Source organism: Lissotriton helveticus, chromosome 3_1 (genome assembly GCF_964261635.1).
Source record: "Lissotriton helveticus chromosome 3_1, aLisHel1.1, whole genome shotgun sequence".
In the NCBI taxonomy this organism is placed as follows: Eukaryota; Metazoa; Chordata; class Amphibia; order Caudata; family Salamandridae; genus Lissotriton; species Lissotriton helveticus.
This window is the reverse complement of record NC_136061.1, coordinates 236426860-236453307: the sequence shown is the minus strand read 5'-3', so window position 1 is coordinate 236453307 and position 26448 is coordinate 236426860. Positions and strand designations below refer to the sequence as shown.

Genomic DNA, 26448 nt, shown 5'->3' with positions numbered 1-26448 from the left:
TGTGGAGTGTTCAAACACAAATTAAAAAAGTAGGTCCTAAAATAGGAGCAACGGCAGAACACAAGTTCTTGGTCCCTGCTCTCAGGGAGGACCAAACACAAGAGGAGGCATACATGCAATGGACAAATAGGGACAAAGGATATGAAAGCAACAATGGAGCAAGCAAATGGGAAGCCTATGGGTGGGCTGAAGCTCAATGTCTCTTCGAGACAGCCAGTCTACCTGAGACCTAAAAAGTGAAAGAAAATACTATAAGCCACGAGCCCGTAGTTGCTTACCAACCTGGATGAGAATTTATTTTTGGAGGCCAACGCACACATTAGTACATACATGAAAATTATAAAAAGTGGGGGGGAAAAAAGCAATGGACACATTTAATTGCACCTACCCAATCCAAGGAGTCTGTGTTCAGGGTGTAGCTAGTTTCCTTCCAATCAGTTTCCCCAGTGGGCTGGAAACTGACCTCACGAATCGAGAAAATATCACTCTCTTCTTCCTCGCCATGTCCAATCTGTGAAACAGGATAAATTGGAGGGAAAAAATAAATAACTATGTACTTGCTCTTAGCACCCATTATAATGACATAGCAATGGGTTGTGCAAAAAATAAACTATCGTTGAAATCACAACAGAATGTATAAAGTTAATTTCATGACTAGAATAGCAGCGTACTTTAGATGGGCAGGTTCCTTTAATAATTATTTATACATATTTTTCTCTAAGACCTGGTAAAGTCCCAAACTGCCAAACCAGATGCTCATTTGCAGCCTTGGTTAGGGTTAGTGGAAGTTACGTTAAGTGACATCACAGGGGCAGATTAAAATTGTAGGAGCAAGCCCTCAACTCCCCCAATCTCATCTGCAACAGTATTAACAGACTACAATCTACATATTTCACTTTAACATGTATTAATGTTGACCACAGTTCTAAAATATATTGTATAGAAATGTAACGGTGCACAGATAACAGATTATGAAAATGTGCAAAATATAGTAGCTATAAACAAACATTTTTTTAAACCTTAAACAAACACCCGCACAATTACTGGCACGCTTTCCTTCCTGTAGCTACTCACCTCATCTTCAGGATAGTGGCAGTCCAGCACAAGATTATGCCTGGAGTCCTGTTTTGCTACTTCCACAACAAAGTTTGGGGTGGACACAAGATCCGGCTACAAACAGAAGATATTGTTAGTACAATCACACGCCTAAACCAAAGTCCTCAAGAAAATTAAAACTATTCCAGACGAAAAGAACACAAATGAGCATTACTGAGAACTTCGGTTCAGCAAAGAAATTAACAACACCGAGATTAGAAGATCTTTATTTATTTAAGGAACCTGAAATAGCACAGACCTGGCTTCAAGGCAGCAGATCTTTTATACCATAGCAAGAGAACCTTACACATGACATGCTATAAATACAACAGTAGCATGAGTTCAGGCTGCAAATGCAATTATAGAATTCGGGACAAGAGAAAATGAGAACAGGTAATCAACTGGCCAGCACATTGCGCAACTAGTGACTACATTATAATACGTGCACATTTGTAACTGAAGTAGAGGGGGAGAGATTTTTCAAGAATCACATTCTTTTTGGTCAAATGTCAAAGCCAAGAGCACAACCAGGTCTCGGGGTTCCTCCAAGGTCCATGATTTGCCCACCAAACTATATCAATGTTGCTGACAGAATTGAAGGATACTCAAGAACCCATATTTGTTCCAAAGCAGACCCTTAACCTATACGTCAGGCATAATATGTATATTTTAAAATACAAATGTAACCCTTCAAGTCAAATCAAAAATTATTTTCACAAGGTACAAATAGTTCTTTCCTGTAGCTACATTTTTTCATACATCAAAATGTATTCTAAAAAAGTTACTCCTACAATGACCATTATAGCAGACATAACTGGCAATCAGCACATTTAGATATTTCCCTATTATTTTGATGTACTTTGCTAACCTTGCAAACGTGATTTTAAAGCACCTTTCCGAAGTCCAAAAAATTGTACAACATTTGTGAACCAAAAGGACTTCTCTTAGCTCTCACTGACACTGCACATAGCAATGCTCGATATCTAAGAGCAAACTTTACCAACCCCCCGACAGCAGCCCTAACGGTTATAGTCTTCTATGGTTGTATCTTTGAGACTCAAGGCCTGCATTGACCATCACATCATTTATATCAGCCTGCTGCTGAGAGAGGATTCCAGTTTGTGACAAATTACATCCATCACAAAGGCTAGAATGGTTCCTTCTCAGCAAAACAAAAAAACTGAAGCCTTTATGCCCCACCAAGAGAAATAACAGAGCTACAGACCCGGCAGCAAGAAAGCCCCATGGTTCACCGACGAACTCAAGAGCTCCAAGAAGAACTGCCGAGCCCTTGAGAAAGCCTGGCGCAGAGACCCAACAGCTGACAACATGACTGCCCTCAAGCTCGCCACCCGAAAACACCACCAACTGATCCACACCACCAAGAAAACCGCATTCAAGGAACGACTGGACAACAAAGCACACAACAGCAAGGAACTCTCCAACATCGTTAAAGAGCTCTCCAACCCCAACGCCGGAAACAACGACATCACCCCTTCACAAGACCTCTGCAACGCCCTCTCCTCCTACTTCCACAATAAGATCGCGGACATACACAACAGCTTCAGCACGCAACCGACGCACGCCACAACCGAGCCACCGCCCCCCAACACCACCTTCCGCGACTGGACCCCGACCAGCACCGAAGACACCATCCGCACGATGAACTCCATCCACTCCGGATCTCCGACCGACCCCTGCCCTCACCACGTCTTCAACAAGGCCGACGCTGTCATCGCACCCTACCTGCGGGACATCAACACCTCCTTCGACACCGCTACCTTCCCGGAGAGCTGGAAGCACGCCAAACTCAGCGCTCTACTAAAGAAGCCTTCAGCCGACCCCACCGACCTCAAGAACTACCGCCCCATCTCGCTGTTCCCAGTTTCCTGCAAAAATCATCGAGAAGACCGTCAACAAACAGCTGGCCGCCTTCCTCGAGACGAACGGATCCCACGACCTCTCGCAGTCTGGCTTCCGGGCCAACCACAGCACCGAGACCGCCCTGATCGCAGCCACCGATGACATTCGAGCCCTGCTCAACAGCGGCCCTCATCCTCCTAGACCTCTCCGCGGCTTTCGACACTGTCTGCCACCGTACCCTAGTGCAGCGCCTCAGCAACGTCGGAATCCAGGAGAAGGCACTGGAGTGGATCATCTCCTTCCTCGCCGGAAGGACACAGAGTTCGCCTCCCCCCGTTCAGATCAGAAGCCACCGAAGTCATCTGCGGCGTTCCTCAAGGCTCCTCGCTCAGCCCAACCCTCTTCAACGTCTACATGAGCCCCCTCTCGGCCATCGCACGCCAACACAACCTCAACATCATTTCCTACGCCGACGACACCAAGCTGATCCTCTCCCTCACCAACGACCCCGCCACCGCCAGAACCTACACGAAGGGATGACAGACGTAGCCAAATGGATGATGAACAGCCGCCTAAAACTGAACTCGGACAAGACGGAAGTCCTCATCCTGGGATCCTCACCCTCCGCCTGGGACGACTCCTGGTGGCCCCCCGCCCTGGGCAGCGCACCCAAACCAACAGACCACGCACGCAACCTGGGCTTCATCCTGGACTCCTCCCTCTCCATGACCATGACCAGACAAGTCAACGCCGTCTCCTCGTCGTGCTTCAACATCCTGCGCATGCTACGCAAGATCTTCCGGTGGATCCCTACCGAGACCAGGAAGACGGTCACCCAGGCCCTCGTCACTAGCCGTCTGGACTACGGCAACTTCCTCTACGCCGGAACCACCGCCAAACTCCAGAAGAGACTCCAGAAGAGACTCCAGCGGATCCAGAACGCCTCAGCACGACTCATCCTGGACACCCCCCGTCGCAGCTATATCTCCGGACACCTGAGAGACCTGCACTGGCTCCCGGTCAACAAGAGAAACACCTTCCGTCTCCTCACCCACGCACACAAAGCCCTACACAACCAAGGCCCAGGATACCTCAACAGCCGCCTCAACTTCTACGCTCCCACACGCCTGCTTCGATCAACCGGACACGCCCTCGCCGCCGTCCCCCGCATCCGGAGGGCCACCACGGGGGGGAAGGTCCTTCTCCTACCTGGCCGCCAAGACTTGGAACTCCCTCCCGACCCACCTCCGCCTGACCCAGGACCACCTCGCATTCAGGAAGCAGCTCAAGACCTGGCTGTTCGAGCAGTAGCGGACCCCCCTCCCCCAGCGCCTTGAGACCCTTCGGGTGAGTAGCGCGCTACATAAATACCTTGATTGATTGATTGATTGACTTTTCTTAGGGCATCAGCCTTGTAGCAAGGGTCTGTAACGTATGCATGCTGCAACACCATCACCAACGCCTAACTAAACAAAACCAAATCCTGAACTTTACCACACATGTTCAAATGGATAAAAAAAAAAAAGTAGCCTTACTTCCTTTTCGTCCCCCTTCTTGCTTTCATCTTCTTCATCAAACGATGGTGGAATGCTATTGTTCGTGTTAAATGTAACGGTGATACTTTAAAATAAACGGAAAAGGAATAAAATCATTACGACACAGCAAAACAAAGACTCACCAGAAGCTACCAACATTCAGAAATTCTATACAGCATTTACGCGGGGAAATGGGGCGAAAAGAAAAAGGATAAAAGAAAACACTCCATATCATCCAGTCTACATTATCTATCACACCACAGATTAAGTGAAGATTACACATTTTAGTAACGCCTGGAATGGAAATTGTAACCCTCTTATTTTAGACCTGTGGGTTCACCAAGATCAGCTGGCCCCAGCACTATTTAATTATTTCCAATAATATATTACAATACAAAATTACAAAAATAGGTCTGGAGCTAGCATGGCGATACAGCACACAGGCCCTGCCTACACCGAACATCCACTTGAATTTCAAATCCCAGCACCTAACCTCAACTTAAAAAAAAAAAAAAAAACAATGTGTGGACCGATCAGAGGAGGATACAGCCAGGTAATCACCTAAACGAATGGAAAGGTAAACTAGCAGAAAATACACTGTAGCTGATATTGTGGAATTGAACCACAGACTCCATATTTTGAGGTGAGATTATAAAACATCTCCAACTGACATTTTTTCGACTGGAAATACGACAATCAAAAGAAGAAGTATCAAAGAATGAGAGAAACCACTGTATAAACTGCCACTTTATGATACCGAGGGAAGAATCAGGTGCACTGTCTGGCCGCAAACCTATGAAAGAAAGGAAAAAATGCATGTACCTGGAAACTTAAGGCAACCGATCTGGGACCCACAGAACGAAAGACATTTCCTAAAATAAGGGTGAGGACGACTGAAGGCAACAGCCATCTCCCCCACTAGGGGGAAAGCTACGTTTATCTATAAACAATGTGGTAAACCATAGAGTCCCAAGGTCACCAGAGACAACCTGAGCATACCCCATGGGACAGCACTGGCCATAGGAACAACGTCAGAGAAAATCTAGGACCTAAATGCTATAGTTCAAACAAAGGCACTCGAAAGAAATTCTGGTTTCTTTTTTAATTAAAAATTAAAGCAGCATAAAAACTGCCAGGACGTGTTTCGAGCATAAGTGTCTCTCTCATATAAAGCAGCCGCCATAATTGTTACCTATTTATGTTGCACTTCAACATAACAAGGCATTGTGGTTCATGTAGTACCTTTACAAACAACTTTCCCACTTAGCAACAATGTGGTTCACATGAAAAATTCAAAATGCTTTACTTAAATTCTTACACATATATACATGATTATTTTGAACAATTATCTCTCTCATATGTATGTACATACCGTTATGTGTGCCAAGGTTCAAAGTTGCAAGAACGGGAGGAAGATCTTTTGCTCACTTGGGACCTTCCCTTTGGAATGCACTCCCTCCTTACATTCGCAAAGAGGAAAACCATGCTAGGTTCAGAAAGAACATCAAAACCTGGTTGTTCGAATAAATCATTCGTATGACCCGGTAACCTTTGCTATCCATGTGCTGTGTCTCGGCGTCGGGAAACCCTTTTTGGGTACCTGTTGCGCCGTACAAGTTTAAAAAATAAATAAATTTAGACATGCAAAACCAACATTATGCTACTTGTACCTGCTCTTTTTTAAACTTGTACACAAAAGCCCAAATAATCTTTGATGCCAGAGTAGATGCTAGACACTAAGTTTATGAGGAATCATTTACCGTGTCATGCACAATAGTCAGTCAAAAAAATCTTTATTTGGCTAAAAACCATAAAACAAAACAGTTCATTTTAAAAATGTTCTGCAATAAAAAAACTCTATAAAAATCTCAAGTTCATACCGTCTTCCTATAACAATTCACGAATAATCCTTGTGCAAAGTACGCAAAAAACAGGCACTAGCAACTTCGGATGGTCATATTTACAATTATGTATTTATCAAGCAATGTCAACTCCGAGGCGATCCCCCACACGAAAGTCATCTCGAAATACAGGTGTGGACCCTCACATAGGTTAGCACAATTTGCGTAAAACTGCAGAGAATGAAGATGCAGGAGGCCAGACAAATTGCTAAAACAGCATATTACCCTACTTCGGATACTGAGGCCAAAGCAAAAAAGTTATACCAAAGGGGAGGATGGACGGAGCGCTTGAGCAAATCAAACACTCACCCCCAGTCAACTGATCTGGGTTTAATCCATCACCATTCTTTAGCTCACTCCACCACCCCAGTTCAGACATGGCCATATGCAAATCAGTCTGACCCTGTGCCTCATGGGAACAGTCCAGCCCGAACTGCCAAGCCATGTCTTCCTTGGACCGGAAACAAGCATCCTGTGACCGGTTTCGGATTCATAATCCTCAAAGCAAAAAAGTTGCCTTATATAAGTAAAAACTATTTATAACAAGCTACAATTAGTTGCCCACCTGGTTGTGCAGCCTAACTGCGGCCGTAATTCATCTATAAACTGTCAGAAAAACCATGTCTGAATAAATCAATTGTAGATGGATAAGGCTGGTCTACATGATCTAACACGGATATTTCTGAGTGGGGTGGTTAAAATGTGTTTCCTTTAAGACCTGTATAACATCACAGTAGAAGAAAAAATGTAGCTGTAACTGGGTAGATTCAGAGTTGCAGGAGGAAGGCAGAAGATCTTTGTTGCAGTAGGCCTCTAATACTGTCTGTTGACGCACTGAGTGGTTTCAACAGTTGGCATGTGACTTTCACGCTTTAAGCCATCCACCATATATCACAGGATTTTACACTGTGATTGGTCATATGCTTAATGCTTGTGTAATTCTTGCATCTTCTGCAGTGGCGGCTGTAGTGGGGAGATTTAAAATAAAAAAATAGGGATTAGAGAATTTAACTTACTTTCCCGGCGGCCTCCTCGTCTCCGTCCTTCTGTCCACAACGCAGGTAAAAGGAAGCACCCAGACTTCCCAGCCAATCATGACACTGCTGTCGCCAGCATGACAGCAACAATGCGATTACTCAGAGCCGTGGTTCAGCGGACAGGGGCTGGGAGGCTGTGCCTGGTCTCCACCCAGGCTGTGCAATACAGCCGGGTGGAGAACATGCTAAGTGTGCATGACTGTTTGGCTGGCCAAACAGTCATGTGCACTTAGAGCAGGGGTAGGAGTGGTTGGGACAATTTCTGCGGGCAGCCCAGTGAGCACAGGAACCACACCTGGGCATACCCTTTCGACTTAGGGCAACAAATGCAAAAAGAACAGACAATGGACGGAATTCTGAATTAATCAAATATTCACCCCAGACACAGATCTGGGTTAAATCTGTGACTGGGGTTGGGCGTCTGAAGAGTTTCAGTGCTCTGTCCATCTCCTTGTGTGTGCTTTGTTCGCCCTAAGTTTTATATGGTATACCCAGACGTGGGTCCCTTACTTCACTTTGCCACTGGATTCAAGCTAGCCTAGCTGATGAGGGGTGTTACCCCAAAACTGGTTCCAGGATGCTCGTTTCCAGTCCAAGGAAGGCTTGGCATTTTGGGCTGGACTGTTTCCATGAGTAACAGGGCCAGGACTGATTTGCATATGACTGGGTCTCATCTGGGGTGGCGAAGTGAGCTTAAGAACGCTGACAAATTCAACCCAGATCTGTGACTGGGGGTGAGTGTGAAGAGTTTCAGCAATTTGTCCATCATCTCCTTGTGTTTGCTTTGGAGGTAAAAGAGAAGCACTACGCCTCTAAAGTGGAAGCAGCACTCCCCGCAAACACTCGTCAGAAGTGCACTCCACAAGATGTATGCAGGTAGAACACTGAGCAAAATAGGGAGGGGGGGCACACCACTTAGCCCCTGGAGAACACTAGGGAATAGAACAGGGCACAGGTAGGCCAGTACACAGGGTCACTTGGCAATGTGCTCGTCCCTTCAGCCACCCAACAGGTAGCAGGTTAGTCCACAAAGCCAGCAGTCCAAAAACATCCGTTCCTTCTGGCACACAGCAGTCCTCTCATGTAGAACTAGAAGCATCTGGTTAGAAGTCCATGTGTGTCTCATATCGTGGTGTCACAGCCCATGTACTTAGAGTGCAAAACTCTGTTCTGGGGGCACTTCACACACTTTTCAGAAGTGCACAACACCCCTATTTACATCCCAAGCCCTAGCCACAGACACTACAGGGGGGCGGAGACGGTGAAAGTCAGGCTCAGTCCTATTCAGGTGAAACTCCACCCACCACTCTAAATTCAGACCAAGCCTATTCAGGTGCAAGAGACACTCCTCTCACCCATTTAAATACAGCTCTATTCAGCCCAGAACTGAGTCACCCAGTAAATGCAGGACACCTCAACCCCTCCTTGTGACTGTCTAGAGTGTACGTACATCCCCTTCTCCTGTCAGTCTAAACCAGACGTTGAATACATAGACAGGACACAAAAAAATCATAGGCACAGACAAATGCCTACTTCTAAATCCCCACCGACCATTGGGGATTCGAAACGCGTAGGCCTCCCTGTGTGTTTGGGTCTGCCTTTGGTAGTTCTAATGCTTTAGTGCACTAGTTCTGACAACAGTACACTCACTCCTATAAATAATCTGAAATAATTGATTTCAAAGGAGTGTGCTATGTTGAATTACAATTACATAAGAGGGGGAACCTCTTATGCCTTTGTTGCTGCCGGAAAACCTACGCTGCCTACCAATCCTTTGCTGACCCCCTGACTCCAGCGCGGACCCGCCCGCCTGTCTCCCGCTGCCCGGCTGCTCTTTCCCACCCAGAGCGGGGCCGCCGAGTGGAGACCGGCGAGGGGCGGACTTCATTGTCCAGAGGCCCTTGCGGTGATCCGCGTCACCTGGGAGCGACAGGAGGCGCTTAAAATCGACATCAGCCCCGTCTCGCGGGATGCCGGGTTCAAGACCGGGTAAGACTGGACTGGGCCGCCCTATTAACATTCCGTTCCCCAAGACTTTACCTTATAGTTCGTTGTATTCTGTTGTATTATTTTTATGTATAAGTATTTATCATCATTTTGTTTGGCCATAATATTGATATCTTTATCATAATACATTATGAGCACAAGGGGAACCAGGAGCAAAACAGCCATGGGGCTAGCCCAGGTCACAGGACCCATTGACCAATTCATTACGAAGGCAAATGAGGCGATTAATCAGGGCATAATCCTCCTAGATAAAAGAGCTTCACAAGATCTTGCTACAGCGCGTAGGTCCTCTATGGGCCTATTGGCGCTAGCTAAAACTCCAACGCAGTCAGGAGCAATGGGCCCACTTCTGTTGGAAATCCCCGCAGATATCCATACCATTCCCAACAACGTAGATTTATCTGCAACCCAGTTCTCAATAGATTCAGAAATAAGGGATGACCTAGAGAAAACACCCGTTTTGACAATGAGCCCAACCCAAATTGTATCCCCAACCCAACTAGAACCATCGAAAAACCAGGAAACGGGGAAAAGGGAGGGAGCCATCCCGAAACAAAATATCACTAAGATGAGGCATGAACGAAAACATCAGCTCGTCAAACCTCCTGCAAAGAATCAAAGATCTCAAACCCACCTCGAAACAAAATGGCTCAAATTCTATAAACACATCTATTGTTAACCTTTCTCCAACATCGTTTAACCTAGATGTTATAGATATGGCGGGGGGCGCGAGTAACACAAATGAATCAAATAAGCAGCTGTTAGCCAGCATCGGGGAGCTTATTAAGATTCATTTACGTCCAATGGAGCGTACACTGATGAATATCGAAAAACAAATAGCCAAGATGTCCACTCACCTATTTAGTTCGACCAACCAAAGTACATTAGGGCCTACCAACTTAGCTGGTAACAAAGGTACCACTGTACAGAAACAACCAGGGTTACCACAACCTAAAAATTCTAAAACTATCTTCAACCCTCAAGAAAAACCCAAAGTAGCCCACGTCTCCTCACAGATTAACTCGGATATAACTGCAGGTCTCAATCAAGCAGATAAACAAAAGTCAATACCACCTAAAACTCCAGCACCAGTGGAGGGAGCGAATAAAAAGGGAGGGAAGTTTAGGCGTTTCATCAACCTCCCCCCAGAGACAAGTCCCTTCACTGTGATTCTAACAGGAGTTCCAGAACTATCTGAAAATATGAGAGAATCTACATGGTCCCTAACAAATAAAGTGCAGCAATGGCTTAGTATAAATAGACCCCTCCCTCCTAACTGTAACTCTAGATTCTCAATGGTGCGTAGGGTCCCCAGGATTGGTGAAACAAAGAAAAAAACTCAGGGAGATTGCATCATCAAAAACTTTGAGGACCCAGGCACGGTCAAATATATTTGCTCGTGGACAACATTGGAGAAAAAGGGAGGTATTGACACTAATCGTCTATCCTTCTTTTATCCTCCAATATATGAGTACGACCAAGAACCCCTGTATCATTGGAATCATTGCTCTGAATGGAACTGGAGCCAAGTAGAGCCCCGGAACAGGAGGAGGGACTGGGAGCCTTGGTCTTGGAATCCAAGAAGAGAGCAACCCTATATGGAAGGATGGAGGGGCATACCAACTAGCAATCGCTTTTCATCTCTAGAAATGGTGGATTGACCATCAGCAACCCAAAATCTGAGTGAGTTAGAGGTTCTGAAGTGCAGGACTTCTACAGCGTATGGTGAATCCTATACCAAAATAGGTGAAAAGCTTAGCCACTCATCTAATAACAATAATATAGGGATAAATAACAACGATCTGTATATTGGCCAAGTATCTCCTAGCCCACTCCAAATAACATCTCATGAGTCACCGGGGGCTCTAAATAGTCAACTCAGTAGTGAGGGAGACGAGGAATTCCCATTGGAAGTTACACGAGATAAGCCTTTAGTGCAGAGAGATATAGTAGGAATAAATCAAAGTTTAACTGAGTCTAGAGTGGGGCTAACTCAAAAGGACCAAAGTCAAATGGGGCATAACCATAATCTTGGGGAATATCTATCTCTCGTAACATGGAACATCGCGGGTCTCTCTAAAAAAAGCCACAGACCCATCCTTCCTGAACTTCGTAAACAATTTTGATTTAATATCCCTTCAGGAATGTTGGGACCTGGAGCCTACTAATTTAGATGGCTTCAGTACCAACTTTACCCCGGCCATTCGGACCACTATGGGTAGAAACTCAGGTGGTCTCTGCCTTTATGCCTCAAATAGGGCAAATATAACCCTAGAGAGGCTAGACTTACCCCAAGATAATCATATGAATAAAGATAATAACAAAAAAATTGGACATTCAATGCAGGCATTCCTAGTAAAGAAGAAAGGGGCATTCAGCTTTGTCCTGATTAACCTATATAACATAGCAAGGGATGATCATGTAGCTTTTGTAGAGGAGTTATCAAACGTTCTGAAGTGGGGAATGGGAAGTGACAAAGCGGAAAATTGCGCCATAGTGATGGGCGACTTTAACTGCCATTTATGCCCTCATAGTGGAGCGAGTGTATGTGATATAAGAAGCCTTAACGGTGAACTTACCACCCACTTTGAACATACACATTTTGGTAATCTAATGAATAAATTAATACATGAGTGGGATTTAGGCTTCTTTAATGAGCTAACCGAGCCAATGACTGATTTTCAACCCACCTTCCATGGTAGGGGGTCATATTCTATAATAGATTTCGTGCTAATGTCAAACACTCACTATCGAAGTGCCGTGGACTTTAAAAAGGAGGACAGTCATGAGCGATCATTACCCAATTAGTGCGAAATTCGATGTCGGAATTAGTACCACCTGGACATCGGATCTAACGGAAACCTTACATTGTCACTCAATCTCCCTGGCACGCACTAATGGTTATTCTATAAAATGGTCCAAGGTAAACACCAAAACCTTCTTGAAAGATCTGATCACGGAGGATTTTGATCAATTCGTGACTTGTCTTGAAGACCCTCCAAATCCATGTGCAGTAAAAACCGCCTTTGAAGAAATAGCAAGCACAATCAAGAAAAACCTTACCAGGAAACAAAAAGATGCTGCCAGGGATAAGAGCGTAGGCTGGTTTAATTCTGAGTGCTCTAAAGCACATAACATTCTAAAAGACACATTAAAAAGAGTACCCAGAATCCAAACAGAAATTAGAACAGCACGACTGGCCTACAAACAGTCAATCAAGAAAAGAAAAAGGGAACTTAAAGACGCCGCCTGGGAGGCATTACTAAAAGCCAGTATTTTAAAGGATAATCCGGCTTTCTGGAGGGAAGTGAACGCACCCTTTTTCAAGGAGAGGTCCACGGACCTCTTAGAAATTGCTATTATAGAGGATGTTGGATCAACCATTTTACAGAGTTATATAAAAAAGACGAGTTGGTTGAACCACTCAACCTCGATCCTTGGACGTCACAAGAGAAAGACCCGCAGAGACCGATGGCAGATACATTCCCGCTACATATCCATTTTACCCTTCCAGAAATAGAACAGGCCATAGTGGAAAGCGCAAACTCTAAAGCTCCTGGGCCTGATGGAATCCCAATTGACATATTTAAAGATAATGTGTCTATGGGCCCCCCTTCTCACAAATGTTCTTAATTCTTATACCATAGCAGGTTTTCCTACAACATGGCAAGAAGCTATCATAATTCCAATCTTCAAAAAAGGAGATAGAATGGACCCAAAATGCTACAGGCCAATTTCCTTGCTTGATTCAATGATGAAGGTGGCAGGAAGAGTTTTACTGAATCAATTACAAACCTGGGCCACAGAATACGGAATCCTCTCAAAATTTCAATATGGATTTGTTTCTGGCCTAGGCACAGTAGAACAATGTCTTAATTTGGCCCTGATAACAAACAAATACGTTGCGGTAAAGAAGACTAATCTATACATGACTTTTGTTGACTTAAGCTCAGCATTCGATTGTCTTAACCACAGCGTACTCTGGAATACCCTCACGGAGATGGGAATGGATGTAAATATTCTTGCGTTCATAAAGGAATTATATCGAGAGGCGGGGGCAATGGTACGCTTTGACATTAACGGAAAATGCACCAAAAAATTCCCTATAAAAAAGAGTTCGTCAGGGATGTATCCTTGCCCCGTTCCTTTTTAACTTATATATAATTAGTGTTGCAGACTACCTGCTCAAGCTGGAAGTAGATTACCCCAAAATCAATGGTATGGCAGTCCCATTACTACTATATGCAGACGATGCTGTCATAATGTCTCGAACACAAATAGGTCTGCAAAAAGCACTTACTGGCTTTTCTTTATACATGGGCTCGAGAGGTCTAATAAATGTGGGTAAAACTTTCACAATGTGTTGCAGCTTGAAAAACAAAGTAGTTTGTAACACCTTTTTAAACTCCACAAAGATAAGCTTAACTAAATCTTTTACATACCTGGGTATAGTTTTTAATAATAAGGGATCATGGAACACAGCCATTAATACACGCAATTTGGCCTTCTGCAGAGAAATAGGTGCTTTAAAGAAGTTTGCCAAACAATTGGGCGGTAAGCATGTCCAGATCCTGCTCAATATCTATGCAGCGAAATGTGTCTCTACTGCAACCTATGGCGCAGGAATCTGGGGCATGGCGGACAGTCGTGAGATCCAAATTACAGAGAATGCTTTTTTGAGATTCCTGTTAGCAGTCCCTAGATCTACCTCTACTACTATATGTCATAACGAACTTGCCCGGGTCCATATCACTGACATAATTAAGATAAGCCCAATATTACTGTGGCACAAGATATGGACCTCGAATAAAACAGTATTTAGCAAGGACGTGATCAGAGACTGTATGGGACTAGTCCCTTTGCGGAACATACCTTGGCTTTCTTACATCAGTAAATTTTTAAATTCTATAGGGCATTCTGATCTTTATGAAAATCCTACCTCATGCACCTTAATCACAAAAAAGGCCCTTAAAAGATTGTTGTCTAGGCTTACTCCAAGATAGACGCTCTTATCTAGAAGGAAACAAGCCAACTATTGCGCGTCATCATCTCTTGCTGCACGGAGCTGGTATTCCACTTTATTTACCTGCCCAATACTCCATCTACTCGAGATTTCTGCTAACAAGAATGAGGACTGACTGTTTCTACAGATTGACAACATTTCCTACTGCAAACGATTGGTCCGCTAATCTGTTAAATTGTCCTTGTGATAATACCTCAAAACAATCAAATATCCATTGCATATTATTTTGTAAATATTATGAATGGGGAAGAAAGAGGTACTTGGTCCCGCTGCTAAAAATGTGGGGCCTCAGGCAATGTAGACCAGCACTAATTAAACTATATATGCTTCAGGATGAAATCACAGTGGCTACGGTAGCCAAATTTTTGAAATATGCAGTGAAATGTAGAGCATCAATGAATTGAAAACATTTTATAAGCTTGTATATATATTGCATGAAGAATATGTTCTTATTTTTCTATTTTAACCTGTATAATGTATCTAATGATTGATATCGTTTTTTAAGGAAAATTTGTATGAATGTGCTTTTATGGTTTATATTTTGAAAAATCGAATAAAGCTATCTTTGGACTTGGAATTACATTTTCTAGAAATCCATAGCAGATCCAGTACTTCCCCCACTGGTGTATTGGTTCTCCAGTGTGTCTGTGTGAAGGATTCGTGTTTGAATGTATGAATGTATGTGGTATGACTGATATGGTTGACTTACGACTGATATACTGATATTTTATCTGGTGCTGTGTCCTTTTTTCATTTTGCTTGTCACAAAATTTCTTTGATGTTGACTGTACCCTATAAGGTCTAAATCCTTTAACTTATCTGATACTTTGAGAATAAAAACAGCTATTCAATAGCACCTCCCAGTTTTGAAGTACACTTTTTTCTGGTTGACAAAAGGGCGTGTGAATTAGCTTATCAGTACTGGCACCTCTCTTTTGTTGTTTAGTTGTTCAGGCTCAGCCTTACTGGTTAGAGCCAGCCCCAGTTGTTTCTTGTACTTCTAAAAGTGGCATTTCTCAAATAGACAAATCTGTGTTCACCAACAAGCAGGATTTATTTCTACTATGCCAAACATACCAAACATGGCCATGCTACCTCTTTCATATCAGAAATTACGACTGAAGCACATATCAGGGAATTCCCAAAGCAAACATATGAGAAGGCAGTCCCACAGCATCAAGAAACCAAATAGGCTGTTTGTCACTACTAGGACATGCCACACAGTTATGTCCTACCTTTTACCTACCCAGCACCCCACCCATAGGGCTAGCTAGAGCCTACCTTAGGGGTGACATATATAATAAAAGGGGAGTTTTCAGATGTGCCAACAACTTTAAATGCCACGTCACTGCAGCAGTAAACTGTGTGCACTGGCCCTGCAGCAGTAGAGGCCAGACACAGGTTTGAAAAAGCTACTTCGGTGTGCGTCACAAGCAGTGCTGGAACCCCATTAGTAGCGTTTATTTTACAGGTCCTGGATATATAAGATACCACTGTGCATGTGACTTGCAGGTAAATTAAATATGGCAAACAGGTGTAGACCAATCTTACCTAGTTTACAAGAGAGAGCACATGCATTTTAGCACTGATCAGCAGTGGTAAAGTGTCCTGAGTCATAAAACCAACCAAACAAGTCAGAAAATATACAGGAGGGGGAAAAGTTCTAGGATGACCCTCCATAAAGGGCCAGATCCAACAGAGGCGCTATCTGCAGTGTACAGCGGTCATCCAGTTTCTGAAGGCGGCCACCGAAACACCCGTACCTCACAATCTAAGAATTAAGCAATGGTCAGCATTTTGATTATTGGTAAAATAATGGAAGTCAAAGCCTATCACCAGCAGCAAGGCTTTTACAGGCAAGAGATGACACTTCCACTTGTACAGCTAAAAAGTAAGGTAAGGCATCGTCGAAATGGAGCAGGAAGATGCCTTTAAGGATATCATGTCCAGATTGCCATATCCCCAGATTATCCTGCAGTTTATCACTAAGTTCTTGGGACGGTCAGTTGAATGGGGAAAATCATATACTGTCCTGCCAGTTGCCCTCCAGAATGGAATAGCCTGTCAGGTGAAACACAGCTTTATGCACAACCAGATAGTCTCAAGGATTTATACCTAAAGAGGCATTTCAAAAAGGAAAGATCATGCCTGCTTGATAGCCAACTAAAGGACTGGCAGACCGGTTAACTTTCAGTCTGTAAGTTCCTTTGTTACACGATGGGGCAACAGAATGGAAAGAAAGACTTCTTGGCCAACAAGGAACTGGACACAGGAGTGAGCAACAAGTGGACTTGTGATGGTCACTATGCTGAACTTCAGCCATGTTGACAGTCCAGCGTGAGAAAACCGGACAGTTGAGTCAAATTGTACCACTAAGGAGGCAAATCGACATAGAGGGTAACTTCAGCACAACTGTAGAGGGAGGCAAACTGCCCAAAGGGGTGGGGGCACGCATCAAAGCAGCTGCACCCTTCAAATAGCTAGGTATTGAACTGAAAAAACCAAGCAAAAAATATACAACATAGCCTCTACCACAGGTAGTGAGTGGCCACAGAGTATGGCAAACACACTTTTGGGTCTGTTTAATTAAGAGAACAGGTGCACTGTAATGGGATACAGTAACACAAGGGTATATAGTGTCAAAGCAGAACTTCTGGGAAGGCCATATACAACTGCTGCAAGCTAAAAATGTTACCTTGATGGACCCCCAGGTATCTTGAACACATACACTGGTGATAAAACAGTATAGCAACTAAACAGAACTTTTAAGACTGCATGAATGGACTGTGGATTTGTCCTACAAACTGTTGGAGGTTGTCTGTTACCTTACTCCAGTTGCTTAAGACTATAGTGATTGTTTCAAATGTACTATTCAGAATTTCCGGTAGTTTAAATTACATGGAAAATAAATCATTGTAAAGAGAATTAACTAATGGGAAAACCTTCTGGTTTAAGACAAATGGCAAAATAGGATAGCAAACTTAGGAAAAAAGTATTGCCCAACCCATTAGGTCTGGCGCCAGTTGTCCTGTCTGCTTTTAGGCTTTGTCAGTGCTTGTTTTGATGGCATTTCCAAGGTATTCTGGGTGGATTGACAATCTCACTCCCTGTCCTAGTGACAATATGGCAATCCAGAGCATCCTGCACTTTATCCTTTTTTGTGCACTTTACAAGGAACCGAGGAGAAGATTTTTGGCACCCTACTAAAGAATGTTATGTTATGTTATGTTATTTATGTATTTAATATAGCGCAACGGCTACTCAAAAAGAGTGTCCCGGCGCTTTGGGTAAGGGGAACAGATTCAGAATAACATAACGCAATTAAAAAGAAAAAAAGAAGACACCACGCACACAGAGAACAAGAAAGAGCAGCTAGTGAGGCCTACTGGGTGAACAACCAGGTTTTAAGACCTCTCCTAAAGTCCAGAAGGCTGGTCGCTCCCCGAAGTGAGAGTTGAAGCGCATTCCACATCTGTGGGGCTAGCAGACTGAAAGAGCGGCCGCCCATATAGAATATTCATCCATGTACGTATGTTGAGGGGTTCAGATATCTGCAATCGCTTACTAGTTCTGTTATTTGTAGTGCAGTGGCAAACTTTATCAAAACTGCAATGCTATTAGGAAACGCTATGGATCACAGTAATTTGATGGGAAGAAGAAATATTTTGTAAAGTTTAATTTTAACCCATATGAAATTTTATTGTCGATGATGCATTTAGTTTTAATTGTGATTTTATATTACTAATAAGGATTTTTAACATTTTGAAACGTACTGACTGCTTGTTAAACTTTTGTGGTCTTGGTGCTGAATAAAGTTATCTTGACTTGACATGATTTGGTAAAACTTTGTTGGGCAGCTGCTGGGCTCTTGTGAATATGTATAAAAAAAAGCTACTTTTTTGGGTCTCTGAAAGCACACATCGATCGACACTGTGTGCTGATCCTTGTGAAAAGAGAAGAATGCTGAATGTGTCCGTCTGTAATGCAACTGGTGCTCATGTAAAGCGTTCCGATACCTTTGGGTCTAGTTCGCGCTATACAGAACTCCCCCCCACCCTCAAAAAAATGCCAGCACTTGAAGTGAAGTCAGCCAATGGCTGAAGTGGGTGAAAGACATACGAGTTAAAACTAAAGACCACTGGGTGTTGACACCCAGTCGTCTGAAGGCGGCGATAGGCGTTTCAGACAAGAACGCAAAAGAGGGTGGGGGTGTGGTGCATTTTTAGATTTCATGAAGGTAAAGGTCTGACCAACACTTACTTTTCTCCAGATATTTTCCGGACCAATTTAGCTTCTGTGCCGTTCAATTCCAACTCCCAGCCACCGGACATCTTTGGAAGAGCTTTGTGTTTTTGAATTTTTGCCTCCTCCTTAATTTCATCTGTGAGAAATTCAGCAAATGCTTTGTCACCTAAAGGCAAGAAAAAAACTTTGGACCATGTCTAAAACACAGTTCAGATGCAAGAAAATGTATTCACTGACAAAAAGGTGTGAATGGAATTTTGGGGCACTGGGAAAGTCATTGCTCCAGCGCTGGGATGCTCCCGGGTAGCCATGCGCTATATATAATGCGGTTTTCATTTCATTCAAAGCTTAAACAAGCCAATTCAACATGTACCGGATAAAAACACTTAAAAGCATAAACTGACATTAACAAAAAAGGTTTTACAGAATGATGTAATGCAATGCTTGTATATTTCGCTGTATGAAACAACACAAGAGTACATCGCCTACTCAGGCACTCTTCAATTTCCCTGAACAACTTTTTTCTGTACAAAATCTCCACCATCAAAACCAGCATCCCGAACAACCCAGCTTGGAACCACTGGAAGATATGTCCAGCAGCCAATCCACACAAGACCTCCTTCCACGTATCTGCCCCAAAATACTATTAGAGCTAATGACCCGTGTCAAATCTTGGTCACCTAATGACAGTTTTACACCTCATGTCTTAAAAGACATCTTCTCCGTCATGCCTCACAGTGTACTCCCTTTCCTCAACGAGTCACTCGCTCAGGGCAAGGTTCCTAGCGCCTTCAAGAATGCGACGGTTGTTCTGCTTATTAAAAAAACAGGGGGCGACCCCGCAAATCCCTCAAACTACCGCCCTATGTCTCTCCCCACCCAGGCCAAAATACCGGAGAGTAAGGGTTTGTCCACGTTGTGGAGGGGTGGTACTCCTGGTCCCCTAGACATAGATATGTATGAACAAAACAAAGGAGTATCACGATTGGTCCGAGGTGGTCCTAATGGAGTATGGGGAAAAGAAGGATGAAGTCAAAAGGAAGTGGTTCCTTTTTTAGAAGACCCCTCACTCACCAACCTGGTTGGTGACATGCTTCATCATCAGGGTCCCACCCGGACAGCAGAGTGCCATCCGGGTGTGCTGCGACACCTGATTACATTGGAGCTGGTAATTTTTGTGAGTGTAGTGCAAAAAGTGAGTTAAAAATTGGCGCAGTGTACCTACAAAAAACTTTATTCAGAGGTTACTGGACAATAATAAAAACAAATACAGATATGTGAGTTGGTTAAATTGACAGACTATATCTATGTGCAAGTGTTAGGGTCTACATGTTTCAAACCTGTGTTGGAGATTCCCAGGTTTTTGTCAGGACCAAAAGTGAAAAAAAGAGAAGGAACCTGGCCAGTACGCACACGCTAAGGTGCACCCAACCGTAGGCCCTTATGTCCTAACTGTAAATCACAGTCAGGTGTAATAACATCCAGATTCTGGAGTCCGGAAGAATAAAAACCTGTGGAGAAAACGGACAAGAACAAACATTCAAGTACATGCCTGTTACGTGGTTTTCAATCTCTGGTGCTTCATGCTATCCCCAAAATTCATACGGTAATGAGTGAACTAGTATACTGTTAGTTGGTTACTCTGCTTAATTAGCAAAGATCATCAATGTGCTCACTGAGTGTAACTATGAAAAGTCACACAGTGCGCACTAGTGACACCTTAATTAAACAGCATCGTGTTTAAAAATTCATATGCACATGTGCCATAATTCTGTAAAAACACGTGCCACTTACACAGTATCAAATAGCACCGGTGTATTCACATTTAAGATACCACTGACAATCATTCTCAGTTGGTGGCTTTTATCAATGCTCACAAATCAATGGTGAACTTCATGCTCGTAACTTATCTCATCATACAATCGGCCTTTAAAAGTAGCGGTCGCTGTGGGGAGAAAAGAGGGAAAAAGCTCACTCGAAGATTGAGTTTGGTTGCGCCTCATAGGAAACGAGGACAGGCTGATGTTCTCAGGTCTATCTGAATAGGGAAAGAAAGCGCGGGATTGTGTGCCTTACTTTAAGAAGGTGCTTTCAAATAAAATTCGGGCTCTAGATTCAGGAGGTAAAAAACCTAAAAGGGCGATGGTACCATCATGACGGTAGTTTACTCACTGCGACCGGAACGTGGAGGAGGCTGTTTGCCTATACCCTGTCCTCCGGATCCTCGTGGATGACTCGGCCAGCCGCCTCCGTGTTGTTAAATGGAGGCGACTTCCTGAATGGGCGTGGCTAGGTGGTCACGTGACGCGGGCGTGTCATGTTGTCAGAGTGGTTACCGATTGGTAAATGGAGCGGTGACACTCATTCAGCGGGAAGCGTCATGGTGTAACCATGGTAGTGGTCAAAGCTTCATTGTAAAGAAGCGGAAGAGCCCCTAGTGAGCTATAGTCAAGAAATATTCACTCGAGGAGGAGCCAAGATGGCGATCGGAACGGTCGCATAAACGCCTCGCTCCGTGATCTCTTCCTCCCCGCCACCTATCCTGTATTTTATCCTGCTCGGGGTGTTCCGAATTTGGTCACTGAGGAAGAGCCGTCACTTACCATCCTTTTCCGGGGCTCTGGCGTGCAGTGATTCCGGCGTTCTGCCCTGGTCGCTTTGTTGGCCTTCCCGGCCCTGACGCAGGGGCCTCGAGTGCTGTGCCTGCCCGGAGATGATCGGAGTGCCGGCGGTCCGGAACCGGTGGAGAGACCCGATGGTGGGAGCCTGAGAGCCGCGGGCCGGGACCCCAGGGGCAGACCCGCCCCCGCTGGTGGGCCACCCCGCATGTCCGTTCGCCTACCGGCCCGAAGAAGAGAAGCCGCGCTGTCCGGCACCCCTCAAGTGAGAAACCCTCTCCTGTTGTTAGTCCCGCCCGGGATCCGGTGCTGGGCTCCCCCCGAGTGCTGTGGGGAGCGCGCCCGTTCTTCTGGTGACTCTCCTTTCTCCGCCGAGCGCCATCCGCCGCGGTTTGGCGGTGAGCCCTGGGGCCGCCGGTGCTCCTGATGGACTTGGAAGAACCTGCGGCGATGGCGGAGGGTGCTGTACTTAAGATGGCGGATGGCCCCTCGGGGTGTCTTTCTCCTGGAGACAGGGAGGTTGCCGCATTTGCTTTCTCCAGCCCTCGTTTGGTTTGGGCGGCCCCTACTCGGAGTGCTATCTGGTTTGCCCTGTCTGCTCTGCGGATCGACCTATCCTTGAAATGTCGAGCCTTGGAGTTGCGGATAGCTGCCATGGTGGCTCCGCCATTTTGTGACGAAGTGTCGTCTCCCCGAATTGTACTGCCTGAAACTTCGCCGGCGGCTGTGCTGGGATCTCCGGCTGGGTGCTCGATTCTATGGGATCTAGCGGACCCGGTGCCGATGCTGCAGTGCTTTCTACATCCTGTTTTCTTTGCTTCGTGCTGGACGGCCCAGGTACTGTGCTTGACCACGTGGATCTTTGAGGAACTTTTACATTCTGACTGTTGCCGAGTTCTCCTGGTTGCTTCTAGTTTGCCGGGACGTTGTTTTGCGGAGATCCCACCGGCTTTTCCTGACTGGTATGGACCCACTGTGTTCTGCTGTCTTTTGGCTGTGGCGGGGTTGGGAGGCTCGACTCTTCGTAAAAGTGGACAGGGGTGATCGTGCCCGGATGTCTGTGGGACCCTTTTTACATGGCATCTCCGGGCCTCGTTATTCTGGATGGTTCCTGTTTACATCCTGGTGTAGGCTTTTCTTGACTCTCCTTTTCGACCTCGATTAGTGCATTATTGTTGCGGGGGGGTAGTGTTTTATGTCTCGGTCGCGGGCTCCTCTCCTCTCTCTTTCTTCCTTTTCCTCTCCTTCCTTTTCTTATTCCCCTCTCTTTCTTCGTTATAATTCCCTTTCTCTTTTTCTATATTTCGGGTGACTCTGGGCGACAGGCACGCTGTTTAGTGGGGTAGGCCGTAGCCATTACAGTGATGTAGGGTGGGGGGGGGTGTTTGTTATTTTAGTTTGTTTTATTCTATGGCCCCTTTTTTGCCTTTTCCAGGGGGTGGGCTATGTCCCTTGGTGTTTACTCCTCTGTTTCGCTAGCGTCTGCACTTTCTCCTTTTTCGGGGCGGGTGGGCTGTACGTGTGGCGTCCACTTTATTTGTTTGCTGGGATTCTTCCTCTATTCTGCACCTGGTATGGGCGTGTGAGGTCTTTGGGCTTTGCCCTACTGTGGTCGTCTGCTTGCGTGGGGGGCTATTTCCCTCCCGCCCCCCCCCCTTCTTTTCTGTATATGTTGCATGACGCGCTGGTAGATATGGTTGCTGCCTCCTTTATATAATGTAAAATGAAACCTCCTTTATCCTGGCGCTGGCGATGTGACGACTTTATTTGCATCCATCCTGTATTTACCCTATCGTATACATTGCTTTGTTATTTTGATTCTCCTGACTTTGCGGCCGGCCCCTGTGGTTGTAGGCCAGCGCTTGTACTTATACGTGTCTTTCAATAAAGGTTTTTAAAAAAAAAAAAAAAAAAAAAAAAAGAAATATTCACTCATTACCGTATGAATTTTGGGGATAGCATGAAGCACCAGAGATTGAAAACCACGTAACATGCATGTACTTGAATGTTTGTTCTTGTCCGTTTTCTCCACAGGTTTTTATTCTTCCTGACTCCAGAATCTGGATGTTATTACACCTGACTGTGATTTATAGTTAGGACATAAGGGCCTAGGGTTCAGTGCACCTTAGCGTGTGCATACCGCCCAGGTTCCTGCTCTTTTTTTCACTTTTGGTCCTGACGAAAACCTGGAAATCTCCAACACAGGTTGAAACATGTAGACCTTAACACTTGCACATAGATATAGTCGGTCAATTTAACCAACTCACATATCTATTTGTTTTTATTATTGTCCAGTAACCTCTGAATAAAGTTTTTTGTAGGTATACTGCGCCAATTTTTAACTCACTTTTTGCACTACACTCACAAAAATTACCAACTCCACTGTAATCAGGTGTTGCAGCACACCCGGATGGCACTCGGCTGTCTGGGTGGGACCCCGATGATGAAGCATGTCACCAACCAGGTTGGTGAGTGAGGGGTCTTCTAAAAAAGGAACAACTTCCTTTTGACTTCATCCTTCTTTCCCCATACTCCATTAGGACCAACTCGGTCCAATGGTGATACTCTTGTTTTGTTCATACAAAATACTGGAGGCCCATGTGGCATGGTGCCTGTCCAGCTTCATTGAACTATCAGACTACTTAGAGCCAAATCAAGCCGGCTTCCGACCGGCACACTCAACTGAGGCTGTGATCCTAGCAGTCCTGGACACTATCAGAGCAAATGCAGACAGGAGTGTCTACCAGGCTCCAGGATCTGTCGGTCGTGTCCGACACGGTCCCTAAATAGGAGGGCATACCGGATTATAAACGCAGCACCGGATTATAAATAATGCAGCCTAACAAAACCTGCGGCAATAATCTATTACATCTACATGCACAGTAGACATAAAACGGGCCTGAAATACTACAGGGTGGGATTAAAAAAATAAATGCAAACTGTGTACAAACATGCGATATTGAAATGCAAGTACAACATATAAAAAGACTTAAGCCTGTGAAATGTGTAGGTCTAGCTGATAGTCTCCGGTGGTATAATCATGTACAAATTTCTCCGGTGGTATAATCACTTACAAATTTCATGAGAAGAAAAGGTCCATGAGATCATACAGGAGATTGAAACTAAAATGGTAACCTACCTCCAACGAGGTTAGCCGGGGTGTAACAAACCCTGCCCAATAGTACTACCCCAACGACATGTAGGTCAAAGTCAAGGGCGCAATACAAGTGTTCGAAAACACCGCGTTCACCTTCCCCTCCGCCCCCAAATACATGACTTGTTCCATCGAGACCCAGCAGTTAACAACCAGAGGTAGGACATAAGTATCACTACTCATTGATTACGTCCTCTGGCTAGTCCAACTCCCCTATACCTGGGCGCAGTGATCCCAGTAAGTCACGATCCATGACAATGAAGCAGTTCTCTTTGGGGGTGCAGTGATTCAGTAAGGTTGCTCCGAGATGCTGCACACTCCTCCGTGGAGGAATACATTTCACTGACCCAAATGTCTTATGGCTTCAGTGAATATGGAATTGCAGGTGCGCCATCATACTCTCTTACGTGCCACAATAACCGTCCCACCTGGATATAGTCAATTCTACTCTAGACTCTGATCTCCTCAGTAGTCCAGTCCAGCTCAGTATAATGCCACCTGACCTGTTCAGTTGGCACAAAAAGAAAATTAAATATCCTCCTTTGTGATTGGAAAGCAAGGGTAACCGGCCAGGAGTTGCAATCTACCTTGATAAATCATGCAGTGCAGTAGTCTCCTTTTCGAGTTTGCTTCCATAAAACGAATCTTGCACGTACAGGCTAGCGCCACGATTACTTGAACAACAAACTTGCTACCATTGTTGGGATTTAAAACCAGCTCATTTTAAGCACACACAGATTCACAAATCTAGGTACTAGGTTCTAAGACGCGAGTGGCTACAGTGCGATATAGGCACATTATTTATCTCTGCTAAACAAAAAAAAATAACGGAGTCAAGCGCTTCAAACCGTTAACAAGAGAAAGACCCTCTATCCTTTCACATGAATCAGTTTGAGGACCTATACAGGACTCCCAGAGTATCCAAACTCCATGGACATCGGACTTAGGACATATTAGTAGAAATCTGCAAACACCTGTCTCCGTAAATCTTTACAGTAAAGGCTCTTACCCGGGGCACATTCTAAGAGATGTTCCTCACGCATCTACGCCTCATCCCCGGTATTCCTCCAAACCGTGCCGGGGGCGGCCTCTCTTCATAACTAGCAATGGCCTCTATAAAAGCCCATTCAGTGACCACCCCAGTCTCTTGGCAGTACAATCCCTCTCCCCAGCCCTGGCGTTCCTCCCTATATTCAGCTCTCACCTTCTGTGTGCAGTCCTCCGCAGCCGCAGGACACGGATGGCAGTCCTCGCTGGGAGTGCAGCAGACCGGGTCTCTGAGGGGTGGAGGCGGAACCCAGCAGCCAAAGGCTACGAGTAAAAGGACGCGTAGGGCCGGCGGCTCCCAAAGCCATGCGAGGCAGAAGAGGCTCCAGCGGTCGCATAGCCAGGCCAAGAGCAGGCCGCAGAACCCGGGACATGGAGCTCAACATGACTGGTGGTAAGAAGGCACAAGCGCGCTGCGGAAGACAGGACAGGACACAGGAACACACGTGCAGAGGGCACAGGCCGGAAAAACGTCACCTTCACCACCGCGCCGGAAGAACTTCCACATAGGCTAAGCACCCGCCAGAACCTGTAGAACGGTGACCTAGAAAAAGGACTACGGAAGAAAGCTCTGCATCAGCAACTAACTTGTGTGCCATCTTAGAATGGCGTTCCTTGTATCGCATTGTCATTTATTTTTTAGTATGTTGTTGGTGTGCTTTAGAATGTGTGTGTGGTTAAACATTGTGTGAGAAATATGAATTCTGGTAATGTATTACTTAATAGTAGATTACTGTACTCTCTTCACTTATGTATTCAGTGACATGTTCTGGAATCTTCTTGCTCGAGGATGTGCATGCTGCGTTATTTGTAAGATGCTGCTATCACCTAAGCTGGATGGCCCTCTCTCATGCATGACAACATCATTTCACAACTAGAAAGTGTGATATTGTGAAATAAACGTCAGAGGAATGTATTTTCCT

General features: G+C 45.0%; 1 protein-coding gene across 1 annotated transcript in view; it reads right to left on the bottom strand.

The window, feature by feature from the left end:
* Positions 1-26174, bottom strand: part of C1QBP (complement C1q binding protein) — a 31248-nt gene extending 5074 nt beyond the window's left edge. Inside the window, exons 1-5 of the mRNA XM_078679697.1 lie at positions 25683-26174; positions 18722-18872; positions 4494-4578; positions 1075-1170; positions 389-511 (exon numbers count right to left, since the gene is read on the bottom strand). Coding sequence (XP_078535823.1) covers positions 389-511; positions 1075-1170; positions 4494-4578; positions 18722-18872; positions 25683-25911 — 684 coding nt within the window. The 5' untranslated portion in view covers positions 25912-26174. The remainder of the gene's footprint in view (positions 1-388; positions 512-1074; positions 1171-4493; positions 4579-18721; positions 18873-25682) is intronic.
* Positions 26175-26448: the final 274 nt, after the last annotated feature.